Consider the following 21,128-nt stretch of genomic DNA (forward strand, 5'->3'; position numbering starts at 1 on the left):
TCCAGAAGCTCCCGATTCGTCACCCCTCTCATCTCCCTATATAATCGACCTCTCTCCGATCGCCTGCTTCTTTCTGCTCTCTCTTTCCCTTGTCATCCTCAGATTGCCAATTTTACGTCTCTTTAGCTGACCTCATGGACTGCCGCGAGGCGACGTGACAAATTCAAGGGTTCCTCGCTGATGGGAATTCTCCACCCCCCAAAGGCGCAAAGTTTCGTGGTAGACTATCTGCCATGTGCCATCTCGTACTCGAGGGTCTGTTCTGTGCCTGGACAAGTCGCGTCGCGTCATTTAGTCTCCGCGCTCACGGACTTCTAATTCTGCTTTCATTCCAAGTGCCTTGATGAACTGTCTTTTTCTTTTCGATACTAAATGACTATAATGTTAACTTGCTTGTCATGACGCGACCAATTTTAGTCCAGGCTGATCCACCACCAAGACATTAGACAAATTCTTTGGGCTGACACGGGGTATAAACTATGGACGCTACTCGCTATTCATGCGCTCTTGCAACTCCCACTAGGTCCTGGTGATCCACATACTGTTTGTTATTCATTCGCTTTGCTGCACACAACCTCGGCTGCGCCGTCTATTCCAACGTTCTCTACGCTATCTTTACTACACATACAATTCTTTACCTCCAAACGCTCACGATTTATTTTATTTCTACGCGATGGTTTATCTGACTCCCCGTTTCCTTTGCCTAGCGGCGCTGGTCGCCGCTTTAGTCATACCCTCCGGTATGCCCCAGGTCGATGCGCGTGCTGTCGATGTCGCCCCCCGTCATCATGCTCCCAAATCCTCGGACAACCATGCTGACACTGTCAGAGCAAAGGGCAAAGGCAAATCAACTGCTAAACCTCTTATACCCCTCCCTCTTGTTACGGCTAAGTCAACAGATGGCAAGAGGTCCAAGAAACATCGGAAAGGCGGCAAGAAAAAGAACAATAAGAGGGTAAGTATCATTCGATATTTATCACGATGAAAAATGGCGATAAACTAATAATCATTCCTCGCAACAGAGCATGTATCAGGAGGAAGACATCCAGGTTCCGTTAGGTCTAAAGAAGCGCACTGTATCACGCATTCACCAGGCCGCGAAGGCGGAAGACGCTTCGGGCGATACCTGGGACGCACTTGATCCGCTTCTCCAGATCGGCAGCATGAAGATCGGCGACGGACGAGATGGCTCATACTCCAGCACACATGATTTGCTTGGTGATGGTGGAATCCTAAAGAGGTCTCCACACCACCATGACCACGACGAACATTATGACCATGATGAAATAATTGTGAACGGCGATAACGACAAAGTTCATTATCATGACCGGAGAGCACCGCACCACCACCACGATCACCACGATCACCATGACCATGAAAAGACAGTCGTAAATGGGAACAATGATGATGTTCATGTTCACGGTCGCAGGGAGCCTCACCGTCACCACCACTATGGTCATCATGATCACGAAAAGACAGTTGTGAATGGTGATAACGACGACGTACATGTTCACGGACGCAGAGAGCCTCGTCGTCACCACCACCATGGTCATCACGATCACGAAAAGACAGTCGTGAATGGGAATAACGATGACGTGCATGTTCACGAACGTAGAGAGCCCCATCACCCTCATCACCACCACGGCCACAACGATGGACCTAAGGCAGTCATCAACGGAAACAGCGACACTGTCAATGTGCATGTACGAGATACCAACTCCGCCTCCGGTGTTCAATCAGACTCCTCAGGCGACGGGCATCATGTCAATTGTCCGGACAATGCTTCGGCTTCTCAATGGAAGAGGTCTGACCCAATCAGCCAGACTCCCGGTGTTCCTGGAACGGTGGATATCATGGTAAGCAACTTTGTATAGCATTTCGGCACGCGGTTACTTATATCGACCCATCTTTGTCTTTAAAGGTCGTCGGCGGGCCTGTTGAGAAGAAACTCGCATCTCTTGTCCTCTCATCGGTTCCACAAAACAATACTGCGAACAACGGCACTTTTGGATTGAACAGCACCAAGGAAGCCCTGACTGAAGACAGCCCGTTTGTCCTCGATGCATCAAACACGACTCAGACGCAGTTTTTGCTTGTCTCCAAAGAGATGCCAAGTGCCTCCTCTCTCGAAGCACTGAAGGCAGTTGCTCTTAAGTCGACAGATGAGGACTCCAAGCTGGCTGATATCAAAGTGACATTGCAGGTGCCTGTGTTTGAACCGACAAAGGCGGCGATGAGTCAGTACTGTGCAACGTACGACCCAAACCCACCTGTCCCGGCGCCGCTCACTATGGAGGAATGTGGCAAGGAGACGGAGCGTAGGTCGCAAACGTTCGCGTATAACCCGCGTAGCGGCACCATTCGGCCTATGTGGTTCAGTGATGCCAACCCTGCTAGTGCCAACGCGACACAGCCGATAGCAAACTCGACCTCAGACTCGACGGTCGGCGTAAAGCAGATGAACTTCAAGATTCCGTCGTCAAATAAGGATGTGCCAGTATCGCCCCCAGTAGCTGCACCACTTTCCCCTGCAAATATCACGGGGGCGGCTCCTGCTGTACCGGTCAATGCATCAGCAGCGTCGACGTCGGGCGTGCCTAGCGCGCAGAACGTTACACTCGTGTTCACGCCCATCACTCCTGCAATTCACGTAGTCAACGAAGCGTCGGATGCTGCTTCCTTCCAACCCGCCGACGGCAGCGGTCCTGCAAGCTCGATCACAGACAATGCTTCCAGCACATCGACGTCGTCCGCTTCAGGTACTGCGACGAGCACGGACAGCAGCAAGACGGCGACAGCCACGGATGGCGGCGCACCGGATGTGTCTGCCGTATCTGCCGGAAAGGCTGATGCGCGGCCCACGACAACGACTTCTGGAGGTGCGCCTTCGAACGCCACAGATGTGATGATGAGTGCGACGTCGTCAGGCTCCGGTTCTGCTTCAGAGTCAACTGGAATCACGTCAAGTGTGTCTGACTCTTCGGCTATGCCGAAGTCGACTTCAACAGTCGAACAAGCTGCTATTGAGAGAATGTACCAGCAGAGACCACACATGCATGTCCTCTAATTTGATTTTTCTCTTCCATTTGATTTTTCGTCGTCGATAGCGGATTGTCTTTGTCTTGATTGATTTGCTTTGCTTTGCTTTGTCTCAGGATTACTTAGGCACGAGATAGCTGGCTATGGACGTGGCAAACTCTTACTTTTTTTGAAAATAATGAATTCCGAGACCGGGAACTAAGGACTCGTATTCATCCTCCGATGATCAAGGAGTTCGGATATAGCGTGAGAGATACGAGCGGTCAGCCGGGGTCCCTGCTTCTCGTGTTCCTTCGGTCTTGCTTCTTGTGGAAATTGTGAAGTTAACGGTACACGTGTAGAGTGTAGTGTAGGTGTTCAGTGTCGCTTACACCCAACCGACCTTGAAATTTCCGCTACAACCTGAATTTGACGACATATCTCAAAATGATCTGATTAACGACTGTTAAGGCGAGAGATCGCTATGGACCCACAGATCGACCGGTACCAGGACCTCAATTTAGTTCCAAGGCGAAACTAAAAATCGGACTGGACGGGAATTACCTGTTTTGGGAAGGTGACAATGTCCAGGTACGGTAGCTTCCGGACCGGAAGCAAAAAAATAAGATGAACACAATTCAATATTTAATTAAAAATAGATAGGACCCCGAGGCGGGCAGTTAACAATGTTTGTGCTCGGAGGAGTTCAGTACCGACGGACGTTAACGTCGCCATCAAATTATCAATGGCGGTGTCGATACGGACATGCGTATCTTTCCTTCCTTTGTTGCCTCTTTTGACAGAACGGCCCAAAGGAAGTCTCGTGAGGAGATATATCAAGGCTGATCAAGTAGCAGCTTTCTTGATCAAATATCAGAATCAATCAAAACTGTCCGAAGCATAGAAGTAATACAGGGCTCGTCGGTGTATGTATATGCAGGGCCCCAGGGGTCTCTCTCTGGGTGGTGGTGGATCCGTAGGAGACAGTTTAGGATAGTTCAGTAACTTCAGTTTAGTTCAAGAATAACCAACGAATGAACGAACGACTTGATTGAACACGCGAACGAAGACGAGAAAGCTGAGACATGTTTCATAACTCAACGCGTCTTCTCACCAAGCCCAGTGTCGCGTCTCCTAGGACATGTGTTCTTCTGAACTCGATGTGGATTGAAACAAGATACGCGTAGGCGAACGGGCCGAACACGGCATGATTTCAGTGGATTTTTAGTTCCTATTACGATGAAGACATCGCGCAGATAACTACATGAATTCACGGAATTGAAGCCCGGTCTTCCGAGATACATGTAAAGTGTTGTACCATTTGTAGGATGAGGCGAGGAGAAATGTGAGAAAATGAGACTGGGCCGAGCCGCATAAGGTTATGGCAGGCGCTTATTACTGTTGGATTAAGACTCTCATGAGGAACGCGTACGGCACCTAGACGTGCACTGGGAGAGAAAAACACCGTCGGGGCTGTGCAGCCTGCTCCGGCATTCAATGTGAAATTTAGCATGCTGGAGGAGAGAGATCGGGAGAAGCGATTGATTGGATTTCCGGGGTGGGCCAGAGGCCGTGCTGCTCCAGGGCCGTCTTGAGATGGTGTTATGGTGCTGATGGTCCCAATAAAGCGAGACAGCGCCAAATACAGGTTTCCATCTCTATACGAGAGTGCACCGGATTTGTTTCTCTCCCGCTCGTCAAAGCTTAGGACATACATATATATGCTTTAAGGACGCTACCCCCACATGCTCTGCTGCTGCTCGGACTCGGACTCCTAACTCCATCTCCGGCTCGTTGATGTTACACCTGTGCTGAACTGAATTTAACTTACCTGCTAGTGACTGTTTCTTGTGGTTCCGCTCCTCGCTTGCCCTTTCCGATCTCTCAAAAGTTGCTGACGTTGGCCATCACGCATCTGTCCTGATCTCTCCTTAAGCTTCTCACCTCTTCTTTATCTCCTCCATCGCCATCAACACCTCTTGCTTTCGAACTACCGTCATCTCTCCCACCATTGCGCAATATCTTGATTCTCCGTCGACTATGTCTGCAGCGAGACGGGTTGATCCTCCTCGTCCAGAGTCTGGTACCGGACCTCAGCGCCGTCGTCGCGGTGCTGCTCGGCTCTCATGTGCCGAATGCAGGAGACTGAAGTTGCGATGCGACAGGTGGGCAGTGTGGAGACCTTTGCGGATGAGCGTTTCTTGCTGATGTATGCGCGCTCGTGTGCGCGTCTGTTATAGAAAAGTGCCTTGTGAATCTTGTGTAAAACGAGGCTGCTCCGCCATTTGTCCAGATGGTGAGCATTGTATGCTATGTTGCCTTGTAGTCAATAATCTAACCGAGCGTCTTTCTGCAGGGGCTCTTACAACGGGTAAAGGAAACAGGTACGCATACGTCGACTCCGTCGATCAGAGACCGGAGTGTTGATGACGCACACTCTTCCCTCTCTCTCCAGATTTATACTTGCTTCGACACAAGAATTGCATGAAAAGATCTCCGAGCTTTGCAGCCGGGTCCGTGAGCTCGAAGATGCGCTGCGCGAATCGCATTCGAACCTCTCAGACCAACACCATCCGCTCCTGACCGAAGAGCTGCTGCGCATCAAAATGCCCCTCCAACGTGAAACATCCGAGCCAAATCAGCAGGACGGGAACAAGGAAGAGCTCAGCCCTGATGTTGTCGACTCCTTCGGTTCGCTTTCCATCAGCCAAACGGGCAAGACAAAGTTCTACGGCCACACCGCCAATTCCTGGGTATGTTTCCACTTCTTTCTATTCGCACCGCTTGAAACAATCGCAATTAATACCCGATTCGTCGCCTTTGTTGTTCTCTTAATTTGCAGTACTTCCTTCAAGTGAGTTTTGATTTTGTTCTTGGCTTCGCGTATCGGCGCATCAGCGTAGCCATGGCCTCAAGTGCAATGTCCCTCAATCTGATATGATACTGATTAAAAATTTGCACTGCAACTTTCAATATAGAACGAGAGCCCCGAGGAGGAGTCGGAGGACAGGTCATACGCTCTTGAACAGGTCCTTCCTCCGGAGATTCTCGCCTTAGGAGAGGCCTTCCCGACTTCACCGACTAGCTCGCCCGTAGCATATGCAACTAGTCGATTCAACAACCTCGTTGGATATCTTCCCGACCTTCAGAAGGCTACAGCACTTCGCGATATCTATTATCAGCGCGCCGCATGGATGTGAGTCTCTTCTTTTTCCATCTTCCTTCTCCACTAGTTGCCCCGTGCTACCACCCCATTACCCAAACCTGGCCTGAAACTGATCTTCCGAAAACAAACCATCTTCCCGCGCCGCACAGGTACAACCCGATTTCTCGAACACAGTTCGACGAGGAAGTGTTCCAGCACTTCTACAATGAGAGCTACACACCACCGTCGCCACCGAGCGATTCGGCGTCTGCACATCGACTCGCGCTTATTTTCATCGTACTCGCGGTCGGGACTCTCATGGATCCGAGCGAGCCGCCGTATTGCATTGAGGCTGAGAAGTATCACCAGCTCGCACGCGCTGCGCTCTTCAAGAGTTCCATCTTTGATGACCCCACGCTCCATGCTGTCCAAGCACTCGTGAGTCTTGTTGTTCTGCTTCTTTTTGCTATTTCCTTCATTTGTGCGCCTTCCTACCTCCTACCTCTTGCCACCCGCGCTTCCCTGCCCTGATGAGCGCCCATTCTCTTCGAGGCCTTTTCGTACACGCACCGCCTAGAGGCGCCCAAAGGCACCCATATTGGTATATTACACTTCTCGAACCATAATTTTCGGTGCAACTTTACCACCTATCACCTATCACCCCTATCCGACGAAATTGACTTTGCTTCCGAGAAACGTGTCGTCGACGTTATTCGATTGTGCTAATTTTGTTTCTGCAATGCGGCGCATCTTTATGCCGTGCTGTTCACTCTGTAGTTCTTGATGTCCTACTACCTCTTCTTGGCGGACCGACACGGAACGGGAAGTGGATCACGATGGATCATCATGGGCTTTGCCGTGAAACTTGCTCAAAGTGTGAGTAACACTGATTGAACATGTGATAAATTTGGAAAAACTTACTTCGAAAATTTGACTATGTTTTAGATTGGACTTCGTGAGTTATTATCAACTTCGGGAGCCCTTCTCTTCTCGGTGCTAAAATTTATGTGGTTTCTTCGTAGACCGAGATAGCACTAGATGGCGGATGTCCGACTTGGAGACCCAGACAAGAAGAGAAACCTTCTGGGAGCTGTATACATACGATTCGTGGCAGGTTAGCCCAGAAAGTCCTCACTATATGCAGTACCATGAAACTGACACGGGTCGTAGTGTCTAACGTTCGGCAGACCTCCGTCCTTCTCCCTTCCTCACGTTGACTGCAAGTTCCCTCATCCGGTTGAAGACCCGACCGGAGAACGAAGCTGTAAGCGGAAATCTCCCAAGTCCAACCACGAATATTCCTCAATATTAATCACGACATTCTTTACAGTTGACACATGGAAACATCGCTTCTCAGCAGATTGCATGAGCGTCGTGCACGATCAAGCGTTCGGAGCAAAGGCACCGAGTTACCAAACTATCCTTCAACTCGACCGCAAGCTCCGTGCATTCCCTGTGCCTTCAGTACTTCAAGTCGCTGGCTTTGGAAACTCCGACCCTGGCTCAGAACACCCGTCTGTTAACTCACTAGGTTTGATCATGCAGAGACACATCGTCTTGGCTATTCGTGAGATGAGTAAGTCTTTCGTCTCGCATTGATCCAAAGAGAACAATAAGATTGAGTCGGTTATGAAGACCTGTTGTACATGCACAGAGGATTCTTTGCTCGTGCGATCAGCGATAATCCGAAAGACCCTCTTGGTTCGCCTTACGGTACCTCTGTCATCGCAGCGTATCGTAGTGCAGGTTCGCTTGTTGCTCTAGTCCGTGATCTTGATTCGCAGCTACCTGAACCAACGGAAAGGCTGTGGTTCTTGTGGACACACTTGTTCTCTTGCGCGGTAAGTTGCTGTTCCATCGAAAGCACTTCGATGTCGCTCATTCACCACTGTCGATAGGTTGTACTGGGATCCATTGTGACTCGCTGTCCATCGATGAGTCTCGCGCCTTCGGCACTCGTCCAGCTCGACTCAGCTTGTGAGCTCTTCGATAGGGTTGCAAATAAATTCCGTGCAAATAAAGTCCTGGTAAGCACTGCTCAAACTTTCCGGTCCCGAGTCTAGCTTTGCTCATCTTCCTCTTTCAATTCAAGGGTATCATGCAAACATTGCGTCAAAAGGCACATACCTCCTTGCAAGAGTTCAGAGAAGGGAAGATGTCGCCTGTCAGCGCAAATTTGTCTTACAAGATGTTCCATGAAGGTACTCCCGAATTAGATGAGGACGACGAGCTATCGAAGCTCGGGGGGAAGACGCGACTCATTTCACAGAAAGAACAGTCGAAGTCTCCGTCACCATTAGCTCCATCACCACTACTCGTTACGCGCTCACCAAACACGCACAACCCCGTTGTGCCGCTTCCGCTCCCTGACGCGTCATCAGGCGTACATCCCAATGTTGTCGAGTATCTCTCGACGTTCCATTTCCCTGCTGGTGCACAGCAGGGTCGGCATCTCGCGCCGATGGCACACGAGCAGCGGAGCTTATTTACCAACCAGCAGGGACCTGGAATGTACCGAAGCAGTTTCGAAAGCGACGGCGCGGGCGCGAGTGCGATGCACTTCAACTCGAGCGTCGACTTACAATCACCGCTTCCTACGCCGACGTCTGCTTCGTCATCGCAGACAAGCCATCAATTCGTGTTGCCTAACCCACAAGCACAGGGGCACACCACAAGTACCACTGCTACTACTAGTGGAAACCAACAAAACTACTTCCCGCAGTACTTCCCTGTCTTCGACTACGGTACGGCAGCAAGCGGAAGTGGGTCGGGATACGCGCCAATGCAGCTTACAACAACAAACACTGCTGCATTCGAGCAAGATCACCCAATGGCGTATGATAGTGTATCAGCGGCCTCTCAGAATGGTGGGATAAGCCTTAATGGCGGTGCACTGAACGGAATAAACGGTATTGATGCACGGAGCTATCCTAGTGCGAACGGGCATCAGGGTCGACGCGATATTACGCCTGAGGCGAGTATGCACACTGCTTGGATGGACTTTGTCAACCAGATGAGCGCGGGGATGAGCGGATAGCGCTGGAAGAGAGGAGCCTTGTGACTTGTTTGCTCCCTTTTTCGCGCATTGTCTTTCCCGCTCTTTCTCTCGGAGAGATCCTTTGGATCCGGATCTTGTTGACCTTTAGGAGTATTTATAATATCCTTCGGTGCTTAGTTCGTTCGTCTTTACGATACTCCCCCTGTACCAGTTTTTGTTTTAGATGAGTGGTATAACCTGTACCACTTCAGATCTGTTTCTTCCTTTTTTCGTTACCTATTTTGTAATTACTTCGACAGCTTGTCTTCTTGTAAATTACATCGTCTAGTTGCCGTGTAGGCATTTAAGAGGAATAAGAACGAGTATGTATTCGTCGTCATCGTATAAGTTCACCGGTCATTATTGCTTATAAGCGCCAAGCTGAAGTTATAAACAATCTGATATCCCAGATTATCGGTCCGGTGAGGACGAGGCGCGGGGTATGTAAGACGGGTAGATAGCTCCAGGACACCGCAATGATCACTGCCGACGGTGGAGTGCCGGCATAATACTTATAACAACTTGGATGCAACAACGGTGGTATCGGGTCTCGCGGGGGCGATCAGCTGTGTCAGGGTATCAGGGTAGGCGTTTCGTTAGGACACAGAAATCGAGATGAGCGGCCAAATTTCGGTATGTCGCGGTCATCCAAATACAAAGACTTGTATAGATAGAGACCGTTACCAATATTCCAGGAGCGCCAGTCAACGAATGAATAAGTCGTATAATTCATGCGTAGTCAGAATTCGTAATTCTTTAGCCCTCGTCCATGCCGTCCTCGCCATCGCCACCTCCATTGTCCTCCGTTTGATCCCCAGAGACAGGTTGACCCTGCCACCACGCTAACGGTCCGAGGCCCTGTTCCGCAATAGAACACTGAAAAGAAAAATCATCAGAAAGGAAAAAGAAAAAGGAAGCGTGTCAGAATGCCGAATATGACCGGATTATGCAATGCTGTCAACAGCGAACATATGAATTGATAGATTTGTTGCTTGGCAAAACAAAGAGAAAACTCCAACAAGAGAGGCAAGGAGAAAAAGAAACTCGGCTTTTAGAGGAATTAAAAAGGTAACGTACTATGATACTGTACGGGGGTCTCCGGCGTTCTGCTTTCGTGGACATGACACCCTCGGATGCTCTAGGTGGCCCCGGCTCGTCATCGTAGAATTCGTCAGTCTCAACGCGTACACGAAGAACTTCTCCGGTGTCGATATACATGCGCTCGGAAGTCGGTGTATCTAATAACTCGTGCTGAGTGCAGACGTGTTCTGGATCTTCTTCGAGCGGTGCATGTTTAGCAATCCAGAAATACGCTCGTTCACTTGGATCGCTGTAAACGGAAAACGTCAATTTTATGACGTAGAGTGAATGAATTGCGCAAGGACTTACAAAGCTGAAGGAGCCGGTAGGTAAGAAGGAGGTATATGCATATCATCAAAGAAGCCTATGGATACTAGTTTGACGGATAGAAGATACCCCTGAGCTGGACAGCCCCTCAGAATAATGAAAACCCACATACATCGAATTCCTTCTTCATCAGAGGACTTTACTTTCGCTAAAATCACTTCTCCGGAAAAGGGGCGGAATACTACCATTCGGAAGACCACTACGAGAAAATTTCAATACCGGAAGTATGAGAAAATAATAAGTAAACGGTTTGAAAAAAGGATCATACGGACCTCTGTGCCAAAGACATCCGTCACCGTACCTTACTTTTCCTTCGCCAGCCTGTGCTATGTCAAATACGCATATACATAAACCGACGTCGTGGAGCACCCTATTTGCATACTTCTTGTTCAGTTCGTTAATTATTGCTTGTTCTGCCGGAAGTGCAAAAGTTGACGGTTGGAGGGCGACGGTGTCCTGATTGGTACAATTCGCGTCAAAGCTCGTACTCATTCCATTTCGCGGAGCCTACCTTTATCGTTGACAATACAAACATGATGGTCTATGCACAAGATGCATGCAACTAGACGCATGTTAAACTTCTGGAAGAGCAAGTTAAATTTACGCCTAACGGCTGCAGATCAGTATATCACGGGACTTACCGTCTAATTCTGTCTTACCTAACCACATTTTGCTCATTTGCTTTCTACGTCCTCTCATCCCGCTCAGTGACTTACCTGCTCTCCTGCTCGCCGTGTTCACTTTCAGCAAGCACATAGTAAATAACGAGAATGTCACTAGAAGCAGAATCTTCAAGTCCAGCTCCGCCGGAGGTCGAGGCATCGACCCCGAGCTGGATTCCGGCAAAGTCATACAGGCATTTTGTCGCTGGCGGGTATGTCTGGGGTTTGTTTCTGATTTTTCTATGGACGTTGCTGATATATTTGCTAAAGATTGGGCGGGATGTGTGGTGCTATTGTAACAGCGCCTTTCGACGTAGTCAAGACGCGCTTGCAATCCGACCTTTTTCGCGAAAAACATACTAGTTACAGCGTTGTTGGTGCTGCAGAGGGAGGCGGCGGATCTGCCGTACTCATGCCCCGCCGACCTGGAGGTTTGCTTTACAACTTCGTAGAGACGGGTCATATTTTGCGGTATGCAAATTTCAAAATTTACACTAGAAGCACTTTTGACTAAACTCTGCTTTGAACAGCGATATATACCAGAACGAGTCTCCACGAGCACTTTTCAAAGGTCTTGGACCAACGCTCGTTGGCGTCATCCCTGCACGCTCAATAAACTTCTTCACATACGGGAATGGGAAACAAATCATCGCAAATACCTTTAACCACGGTGAAGAAAACTCATATGTTCACATCGCGGCTGCTGCCTTCGCTGGTATCATGACCGGTACTTGCACAAACCCAATTTGGGTTGTCAAAACCCGAATGCAGCTCTCTGCAGAGCGTAGCGGCTCTGTCGAAGGTGCCGCTCGCCGAGCTATGGGGAGCTGGTTCACTATTAAGAAAATCGCTCGAGAAGAGGGTATTAGAGGGTTTTATAAGGGTTTGTCGGCGAGTTATTTGGGTGTGACGGAGACTACGATTCAGTGGACGTTGTATGAACGATTAAAACGGTTATCTGCGAACACGGAAGGTAGAGGTGGTATGTCAGAGTGGCTTGGTATGCTTGGGAGCGCAGGTACGGCGAAGTGTGTTGCTACGCTAATAACTTACCCGCATGAGGTTGGTACCTTTCTTCCCCATATTTTCTGTCTGATATGTAAATAATATCGTTTGCGTCTGCTTGTTGCCTTAGGTCATCCGAACTCGCTTGCGACAACCATTAGTAGATGGCAAAATGAAATACACAGGGCTCTGGCAAACGCTACGTCTCGTTATCGCAGAGGAAGGCGCAAGATCACTATACGGAGGCCTATCCGCGCATCTTATGCGAGTCGTACCGAACGCAGCTGTCATGTACGCAATATACGAAGGCGTACTACGTTGGGGCGCTGCAAACGATAGACACAATGCTCTGCGATAGCCCGGATAATTGAAGACGGTTCTGGTTCTGTTTATTAAGGCTAATTTTTGATGATCCTTCAATTGCTTTCCTTCGTACTTTCGTTAGGCTTTCTTACATGCTACTTAGCATTTTCACCTCACCTTCACCCTCACGCCCATCCTCGCCTTTTCCTATCACACGTCCCCGCAACCCATTTCTACTTCGCACTCCTTCACCTCGCGTATCTCATAAAAGTATGCATACTTAAGCATCCCATTACATTACTCTCATATAGTCCTGATCCACGCACACTTCTGTATTTTAGAATTAATGCAGACTCCCACCCATTAGACAGGATCTTGCACTACTTGCTCGGCGTTCTCGTGTTAATGTGTGTTTGTTGACGTTAACAGAGAAATTGCCGATGCTCAATCCCCACTTCATTTTCTCATTTTCTCATACATACATGCACACATATCATGCAATATAATGTCAAAACTTCCGCCTTGATTGATTGAATTCTGGATAGAGAACTTGAGATGATCACTTAAGTCTATGACTTGAATTAATTTGAATAAACCTAGTTGAATAGGTACAGTTGGCATTGGGCTGTCTATGTCCGTATGCGCTTTCCAAGTACAGCGTGTACCTCCGCTCCAGGATCGCATTTCTTTAGCCGGTCGTAGTCATACCTGTCGAAAAAGTAAGTTATTCAGACCTTTACGAGCAAAAAGAAAGTCAAATGTCTTGATACGTACCAAACGAGCTTAGAATCAGACGTAGCGACGAAAGTACGTTGAGAATTCGACCAAATTGCAGCAGCGAAGCCAAAATGTGTAGGGTGTGGATTATGTGGTTTGTGAGCAACAATTATCTGTACGGTGTATCAGCATGGTATGAGCTTAGACATATATTCTAAAATAAGTAATCAGAAGAAACTCACGGTATCTGGGTATAACAGAGGTCTACGATACTTGATTGAGACTTCGCCGAGTATAACTGAGATGCCTTTCCCTGTTATCATATCGCGAGCTTTTTGTTCGCCGCCGAGTTTGCGCCCCAGGCTCAGAATCCAATGCATTCTACCCTTGGAACAGTGAATTGTCAGCACTTAGAAACGATGAGGAGTGACGATTAAATGGCTCACAGTTTCTAGGAATCGTACTTCAGTGAACCGGTCAGAACGCAACTTGCAATATTATTATAAAGTCTAAGGTACACACAATATCGAACGTTGTTTACATGTCTGTGGCGGATGTTAGAGCCTCTGCAAAATTAGTATCATCAAAGTCCTCACTGAAAGGAATCCATATCACCCCAAACGACTTTTTGTTCAAAGAATGACTCCGGATCGAACCTGGACTCGGCAATTATATAATGAGATGAGTGTCATCAAATATTATTAATAGTGTCGTACCCTTGCTCAAGTAGTTTTTCTCTCCCTTCTTTGTCCGCATCGACGAATCCTGAGGAATCTGCAGGATTGTCCTCACTTGAAGCGGCAGCTTTAGTATGAAGTTCACGCGCAGGGATATATTCTTTCTCCGGGATCACGAATCCATCACCAGGTGAGCTGGGTCCTTGTGACCCAGACTCCAAGTAGAAAGGTGATGATTTATCGCGGAAGGCGGCCCGCAATTGCTGGACAGTGAGTAAATCGTTAGTATGTTTTTGACATTGAAAGTAAGAATTTTCACAGACACCTATGGTGCCCATTCTTCTATAGTTGGATATAGTAGAATTATATGCCCTTTGAGTTAGCACGAGACATCTCCCAGAAGTTCGCACACTGGAGAGCATCTTGCAAAGTGATGAGAGAATAAAGGAAAGTGCAAAAAGTGTTGTCAAGTCACCGTGGGATCCCCTTCTTCTATCCTTCGGGGATGCAACGGGATGTAATAAACGACATTTGTAAGCAGTGGGATGGGATTAACATAATATTTATTAACAAGCATGCTGGCTAGTTACAGTTGACTCTATATTGCTTATTAGACTTTGTTAAGGGACTGATCTCTGTAATAAAGACTCTTACAATGTTAAATAAATATTCCCTCACGATAAATGGATATTTTTGCATAAATCTAGTTGAATGGGCACAATGGGCATTGGGCGGGACGTCTATGTCCGTATGCGCTTTCCGAGGACGGCGTGTGCTTCTGCACCGGGATCGCATTTCTTTAGTCGGTCATAGTCATACCTATTGTCAAAAATAATCACTCAGACCTCGGATACGAATTAAGAGTATGCATTGACACGTACCAAACGAGCTTAGAATCAGAAGTAGCAACGATAGCACGTTGAGAATTCGACCAAATCGCACCAGCGCAGCTGAAATGCGTAGGATGTGGGTTATGAGGTTTGTGAGCGACAATTAGCTACACAAAAACGAGCATTAATATAACGTAATAAGTTTACATATACTCTAAGAAACGTACGGTATCCGGATATAGAAGAGGTCTACGAAACTTGATGGAGACTTCGCCGAGTATGAATGAAATGCCTTTCCCGGTTATCATCTCGCGCGCCTTTTGTTCACCGCCGAGATCACGTCCGAGGCTTAGCATCCAATGTATTCTACCCTAGAAACGTTAAATTTGTCAGTACCAAAGAAATGCAAAGGAACGACGGTGAACTGGCTCACAGATTCTAGAAATCTTACTGTAAAGGTTAGGTTAAAACGCAGCTTGCACTATTAAAGTGTCTAAGATACACACAATATCGAACGTTGTTCACATGCCTGTAATGGATGACAGGTCATCAGTGGAATTATTGCGTGCATACAAATCAAGGCCCTCACTGGAAGGAGTCCATATCTCCCCAAACGACTTTTTGTTCAAAGAATGACTCTGGATCGAACCTGGACTCGGTAATAATATTAATGAGATAGAGAGTGTCATGTACTGAAGTTCGCACCCTTGCCCTAATAACTTTTCTCTCCCTTCTTTGTCTGCATCGGAAAGCCCTGAGAACTCCGTAGGACTCTCCTCACTTGAAGCAGCAGCTTTAGTATGAAGTTCACGCGCGAGGGTATATTCTTTCTCTGGGATGACGAATCCATCACCTGGAGAACTTGGTCCTTGTGATCCGGGCTCCAAGTAGAATGGGGACGATTTATCTCGGAAAGCAGCCTGCAGTTGCTAGATAACATGTATCTGGTAAATACGTTGTTGGTATTGCGAGCGAGGAGATTTAACAAACATCTATAGTACTCATTCTCCTGGTGAAGCATCGAGCTGGCCCATGAAATCGTCGAGACGCTCGCAAACTAGCGAGCATCTTAGCAAGTGCAAGTGATGGGAGAATGGAAGGAAAGTGTGAATGCAGATCTCGACGCGTCAGACGCGATTACCTCACGTGATTGCTGATAGTCCAAAAATTTTGTAGTCATCGCCCTGTCTGTAGAGACCATCTTGAACTCTTTTCATTTTTTTACATTTTCATCTGAGTGAGTACTTTCATCATCTCTTTCCTTTGTTTTCTCTAGGATGAACTCTAGATGACGAGTCCGATATCCTGTTGGGTACGGTTTCCGTGCTCAACAGACTTGTGACGATACATCTATAAATTTTTACCATTCATGCATTTCTGAAACCCTTCATAACTTCCCCATCTTGTATCCAAGACGAACGTCTAACTTACCTCCTCACAGGATGGCGGTGCCTGTACACCGTGATCCAGACTGGTCAGACTCTGACGAAGAAGACGATCGCTCAGATATCGAGACTTCCGTCCTGCTGGGTATACCTGATGGGCTGATAGAGAAACAGGAAGACTTAGATGACGCTGCTGTTTCGCGCATAGGCGGACATCCTGTACGCTACTTTCGTCTATTATTCGATCACATGTATAGTCTGTATTTACAAAGTATCTTATCTATCATTTGCGCATTTTGTTTGTACCCGCCACAAAAAAACCTACGTTGAAAAAAAAAACACCTCGACAAGTAGGCGTTCTTACCGACTACCGAACCGCCTCTATCAAGTTCACAGTGCAAGAACTGCTCTTTCCCGATGGAATTACTTGTCCAATTGTGGTCTCCGTTTGAGAATAGCACGATGGACCGTGCGTTGTATGTCTTTGGCTGTGCTCGCGGAGAGTGCCAACACAAGCCAGGCAGGTAAGCTATAGTTCTTTCATGTCGCGTCAATAATGAGAATAATCTAAGTCAAATGTGATCAATTTGATGATAGTGTTCGTGCATTTCGTGGATTACGTTTCAACGCCGCGTATGCAGCCAAACTGGAGAAAAAGAAAGCCCAGCAGCGCGAGAAAGAGGCTGCCCGAAGAGAAGCAGCGGAAGAAGCGAATAAACGGAAGGAAGCTGCGAAGGTTAACCCATTCTCGGTACGTATCGGGGCTTTCTTGAATTTTAATTTATTTTGTGCTGTCTTTGGAGGCTAACTGATTGAGATGGTTATAGATGAACACCAGTTCTACCCCTACTGGTGGGCTGTTCGGTGCTGCTCCATCCTTTGGAGGCTCCGGTCTGGGCACTCAGCTCTTCGGATCCTCCGAACCCACTTCCGAACTACAAGGCGAAAATGATGATGCCGCCCCTCCCCCTCCCGAATCAGAACCAGAAGACTCCGACGAAGACTCCGATTCCGAAGCTGAATCCACACCTTCAGTCCTCGCCGCCCCAACCCAAAAACCGTCCTCCACCTCCCCGTGGTCATCCATCCCGTCCTACACACCAGCATTCTACCTCAGCACCGCAACGGAGTACGTCCCTCCAGCGCCGAAGCCCAAGGTTCCTATCGCTGCCGTAGACGATGAGGATGATGACATTGGTGCTGGACTTGGGAAGAGTAAAAAAGCAGAAGCTAGGCGTGCCGAGAAAGAGAAGAAGGGTCAAGATGAATTGAAAGGATGGGAAAGCGCGATGGAGGGATACGAAGATAGTATGGAGGTTGATAAGGTGTTTGAGAGGTTTGCGCGTATTGCTGGGTATGAAGGTGAACAATGCATTCGGTAGGTCCTTCACTTAAACTAATATCATTTCATCGAATTCACTTTTCTTTGTCTGTTATAGATACGAACTAGGAGGCATACCACTCCCCTACTCAAACGACACCATCTTCAAGTCTCTCTTCCCTTCTTCCCCATCCACCTCTAGCTCGTCAATCTCAACAAGCACGAAATTCACTCCAGCAACCCCAGCAAATAACGCCAATACACCCGCACGAAGAACATACAACCCAACCCAACCTTCCCTCATCCCACCCTGTCCCCGATGTACCGCACCAAGAACGTTCGAATGTCAACTCATGCCTCACCTAATATCCGTCTTACATTCTTCTTCCACCTCATCAAACTCTACCACAACTTCCTCGAAAGCACCTACGGAATCCTCTCCCTCTACAGCACTACCGCCCAACGACCAACGAGCCATCGAACAACGTAAACGCGAACTCGAATCTCTCCTCCACCCATCAGGCGGGAACAACGACAAACGAGGAATAGGTATGGAATGGGGAACGTGTATGATCTTCTCCTGTTCGAAGGACTGTCGTCTCGCCGAGCCGCAAGGCTCAAAAGAAGAAAAGGAAATGAGGGAAGAGAGAGAAGTATGGGCTGAAGAGGTCGTCCTCATCCAATGGGATGAGTAGTCAACCCATCAATTGGTGGTCAACTGTCAGGGTCACGATGCAAGTGTACGAATATAAAAATCTGATTAGGACATAGAAGTCATAGCATGTACTAAAATATGGTTGGTTGGATTGGAGAGACAAAAATGCATCTATCGTTTCGATTGGTATAAAACGAACACAGACAAGAATAGGAAAGAAAAAGAAAAAGAAATTAATACATAATTAATTAATACTAATACTATAGAGCTTGAGCAAAAAGGAATAAGACATGTGTATGCATGAATATTATTACTGCTTGTTGTTACTTGTTTCTTTCTTTTTCTGTCTTCTTTCTTCATCATACAGTACCTATCACCCCCACCCCCCACCTCTCCCCACATACTGTCCCCATCAGACCAAAACCAAAGCCAATATCATCGGCGGAAGAAAGGTGATAAAGACGACCAGGCAGAAAACTCCCCCTTAAAGAGCAGAGACAAGAAAAAGAAGAAAGATAAGGGTTGCATGATTAAGATATGAGCATGGTGGCAAGTCGTAGCAGGGTATGGAATGGAGTGGTATGCGAATGAGAACACGAACACAAAACGTCTATCATTCCCCAATCCCATAAAACTTGGAACTCGCAATCAAAGTGAATCCGCGCACAGAAAGAAAATCAACCATACCGAATCCGAATATTGAAACTCAAGCATGAGCAGGATGAATGTAGAGACTGAGAAACTGAGAAAGGGAGGATTAAGCAGCTGCATGCACACTCGTCTCCTCCTTACCCTTCCCATCCACACCAGCATCCAGGTCCCTCACCTCCGACTGTGACTCCGTACTAGTATCACTCTTATTCCTTACCCAAATCTCTGACACCTCGCTCAACTTCGACCTATCATTCCCTTCGACCGACGGACTTCTCGGCTCAGCCTCAGCAGGTTGAGACTCCTTCTCACCAACTGGGGGCGAATGAGGTTGAGGTGGAGAACGAGTATAAGTCTCATCACCCTCACCCTCATCCTCATCGTCCGAGCCCAACCCATTCATCGTAGGCTCCTGCTGTCCATGTGCAGTCGGTGGTCTCACCGGTAACTTCTTGTCCTTATTCGCTTTCCCAGTACTGTCTGAAGCTGGAGACTTGGAAGGCGACGTAACAGAAGTAATCGACGTAATACTCGGCGCTCGTCCACCAAAGAACCCTCCAAAGGTACGCGAAAATGCCCCGCCGGGAGTAGCAGTGCTCGGACTTGGGCTGTTGTTCCCTCCATTCCCACTTCCGTTCGAGGTTGATGAGTTGGTCGAGATTGACGGCGCACCACTCGCCGGAGATGTTGCAGAAGAGCCATTAACAGGCGGTGAGACGTTAGTCGAGGACGACTCCCCAGTCGACCCCGATTCCGTGCGGAACAACTTCCCAAACGACCATCCAGCACCCATACCCGGCCTCGCCGTCATCGTATTCTTCCTGCTCGGCGTTTGTTGCCTTTGTTGTTCCTCGTCGGCGCTCCTCTCGGTAGGCAACGGCGGCAACTTCAAAATCCCCGTCGTACTCACACCCGAGTCCTCACTAGCCGCCTGAGCAGCAATAAACGTCCTCAATGCAGATACACACTGCTCCGACGCTTCTCTCGCTTCTTGCGCTTCTGCTAGTTCTTGTTTAGCCGAGATTAGCTCCGCGCGTGCTGAGTCTCGTTCTTTTCGCAGTGCATCCAGTTCTTCGTTGGTATTATTGTCTACTGCGAGTTGACGGGAGTGTGTGGGTGGAGAAGGCGACGTCGACGCAGATTTGTTCGAACCCATCGACATGGGTATACCACCATAAAACGCACTCGAGCGTCTTCCCTTCTTCGCATTCGCATCACCATTACCATTCTCCTCCGGCCACGAGATAGTCCGACCGACTGGTGATCCCGGTTCTGTACCACCACTCTCAAGAGCAAACGACGGTTCGCTGACCGACGAGATTCGTCGATGGTTGTGCATGCGATGAGTTTGAGGTTGATTGGTAGCACCAGAGCCTGTGAGCGGTGTGAAGGAAGCACGTTTCGAACTTGAGGGTCCTCCACCAAAGAGTGTGTTTGCGCGCGAGGTGTCGACGCTCATATGGCTGCCTATAATGCTCGCGCGCTTGTTCTCTGTTTGTAGACGCATTAACGCGCTCCTGTTTAATACACCAGTCGTGTCAGTATTATGAACGAACGAATGAAACGGCTACTTTGCATGACATGGGTAGCCAGCCACTCGCAAACATACCTGCTCTCCTCAAGCTTAGTCCTAAGCATATTAACCTGATCCTCATCATCCTGACTCTTCTTCCTCAACCCCTCCAACTCACTCTCCAACTTCGCACACCTATCAGTCAACAAACTCAACGCCTCCCTTAACTCCGCCTCACGAGTAGGTGCGTTGGCAAGCGTCTCAGCTAACGCGTCGCGTTCTTGTATCGTTCGTGCGAGCTCGATGCGGAGGTTCGCGACGAGTTGTTGGAGGATTTGTGGGTCGAGTGAGACGCGTTTGTTAGCTTGTGCTGCGCTAACACTTCCCGCAGAAGAATCGTTCAATGGTACTTCCTCGATGTCTGCTTCCTCTCCGGCTGATGCGGAATAGCTAGAACCTGATGTTGTCTCGCGAACTCGCAATCTCCTCCGTCCGTCTAATTGCCGATCATAAACACCATCACCACCATCATCATTATAACCATCTTGTTCTTGGTGGTGATCGTGTTCAGCATCAAGCTCTCGTTCCAAGTTGAGTGCCATATCAATAGAAGCAGGACGATGTTGTTGTTCCTGTACCCTACGTGCAAGGTCCTCCTGTTCGCTCTCCGAATCGTTCGGGTTTGCTCGACGAAAGTCGTTGCTCATATTAATGTTATTTGTGGGAGATATGATTCGTTATGAACGTCGCTGTCGTCAAATATGCCTTCTTTGTTTCTGTTGTTGTTGTTGTAGTGTCGTGG

General features: G+C 48.2%; 8 protein-coding genes across 8 annotated transcripts; 4 read left to right on the plus strand and 4 right to left on the minus strand.

Annotated features, from left to right (window-relative positions):
* Positions 1-227: 227 nt before the first annotated feature.
* FOMMEDRAFT_16143 (uncharacterized protein) lies at positions 228-3,207 on the plus strand. The gene is made up of 3 exons (XM_007261368.1): positions 228-955; positions 1,023-1,856; positions 1,922-3,207. Exons 2-3 carry the CDS (start codon positions 1,026-1,028, stop codon positions 3,065-3,067), a joined length of 1,977 nt encoding a protein of 658 aa, XP_007261430.1. The 5' UTR covers positions 228-955; positions 1,023-1,025; the 3' UTR covers positions 3,068-3,207.
* A 1,576-nt stretch (positions 3,208-4,783) lies between these two features.
* FOMMEDRAFT_115738 (uncharacterized protein) lies at positions 4,784-9,532 on the plus strand. The gene is made up of 15 exons (XM_007261369.1): positions 4,784-5,183; positions 5,259-5,314; positions 5,375-5,402; positions 5,474-5,771; positions 5,861-5,872; positions 5,997-6,214; positions 6,334-6,601; positions 6,941-7,039; positions 7,109-7,118; positions 7,186-7,277; positions 7,334-7,427; positions 7,494-7,739; positions 7,799-8,004; positions 8,062-8,190; positions 8,256-9,532. The coding sequence occupies exons 1-15, from the start codon at positions 5,059-5,061 to the stop codon at positions 9,198-9,200; spliced, it is 2,826 nt and encodes a 941-aa protein (XP_007261431.1). The 5' UTR covers positions 4,784-5,058; the 3' UTR covers positions 9,201-9,532.
* A 48-nt stretch (positions 9,533-9,580) lies between these two features.
* On the minus strand, positions 9,581-11,142 carry FOMMEDRAFT_143872 (uncharacterized protein; the record flags this gene model as incomplete). The annotated part of the gene is made up of 6 exons (XM_007261370.1): positions 9,581-10,076; positions 10,278-10,530; positions 10,590-10,653; positions 10,720-10,806; positions 10,880-11,063; positions 11,119-11,142. 6 exons carry the CDS (start codon positions 11,140-11,142, stop codon positions 9,957-9,959), a joined length of 732 nt encoding a protein of 243 aa, XP_007261432.1. The 3' UTR covers positions 9,581-9,956.
* A 205-nt stretch (positions 11,143-11,347) lies between these two features.
* On the plus strand, positions 11,348-12,833 carry FOMMEDRAFT_100739 (mitochondrial carrier). The gene is made up of 4 exons (XM_007261371.1): positions 11,348-11,481; positions 11,540-11,740; positions 11,800-12,331; positions 12,405-12,833. Exons 1-4 carry the CDS (start codon positions 11,378-11,380, stop codon positions 12,630-12,632), a joined length of 1,065 nt encoding a protein of 354 aa, XP_007261433.1. The 5' UTR covers positions 11,348-11,377; the 3' UTR covers positions 12,633-12,833.
* Positions 12,834-13,173: 340 nt separating this feature from the next.
* FOMMEDRAFT_100743 (Thioesterase/thiol ester dehydrase-isomerase) lies at positions 13,174-14,377 on the minus strand. The gene is made up of 8 exons (XM_007261372.1): positions 14,295-14,377; positions 14,011-14,234; positions 13,891-13,950; positions 13,817-13,839; positions 13,741-13,757; positions 13,537-13,680; positions 13,352-13,467; positions 13,174-13,285 (listed from the first exon to the last, which is right to left on the minus strand). The coding sequence occupies exons 1-8, from the start codon at positions 14,307-14,309 to the stop codon at positions 13,207-13,209; spliced, it is 678 nt and encodes a 225-aa protein (XP_007261434.1). The 5' UTR covers positions 14,310-14,377; the 3' UTR covers positions 13,174-13,206.
* Positions 14,378-14,704: 327 nt separating this feature from the next.
* Positions 14,705-15,845, minus strand: FOMMEDRAFT_16150 (Thioesterase/thiol ester dehydrase-isomerase). Its single transcript, XM_007261373.1, has 8 exons — positions 15,792-15,845; positions 15,507-15,730; positions 15,391-15,450; positions 15,308-15,330; positions 15,235-15,251; positions 15,029-15,172; positions 14,853-14,968; positions 14,705-14,790 (listed from the first exon to the last, which is right to left on the minus strand). Exons 1-8 carry the CDS (start codon positions 15,804-15,806, stop codon positions 14,712-14,714), a joined length of 678 nt encoding a protein of 225 aa, XP_007261435.1. The 5' UTR covers positions 15,807-15,845; the 3' UTR covers positions 14,705-14,711.
* A 398-nt stretch (positions 15,846-16,243) lies between these two features.
* FOMMEDRAFT_137786 (uncharacterized protein) lies at positions 16,244-18,324 on the plus strand (the record flags this gene model as incomplete). The annotated part of the gene is made up of 5 exons (XM_007261374.1): positions 16,244-16,405; positions 16,541-16,710; positions 16,784-16,937; positions 17,014-17,564; positions 17,626-18,324. The coding sequence occupies 5 exons, from the start codon at positions 16,244-16,246 to the stop codon at positions 18,200-18,202; spliced, it is 1,614 nt and encodes a 537-aa protein (XP_007261436.1). The 3' UTR covers positions 18,203-18,324.
* Positions 18,325-18,435: 111 nt separating this feature from the next.
* Positions 18,436-21,033, minus strand: FOMMEDRAFT_164445 (uncharacterized protein; the record flags this gene model as incomplete). The annotated part of the gene is made up of 2 exons (XM_007261375.1): positions 18,436-20,330; positions 20,423-21,033. The coding sequence occupies 2 exons, from the start codon at positions 21,031-21,033 to the stop codon at positions 18,920-18,922; spliced, it is 2,022 nt and encodes a 673-aa protein (XP_007261437.1). The 3' UTR covers positions 18,436-18,919.
* Positions 21,034-21,128: the final 95 nt, after the last annotated feature.

The sequence above is a fragment of the Fomitiporia mediterranea genome, assembly GCF_000271605.1.
Source record: "Fomitiporia mediterranea MF3/22 unplaced genomic scaffold FOMMEscaffold_1, whole genome shotgun sequence".
Classification (NCBI taxonomy): Eukaryota; Fungi; Basidiomycota; class Agaricomycetes; order Hymenochaetales; family Hymenochaetaceae; genus Fomitiporia; species Fomitiporia mediterranea.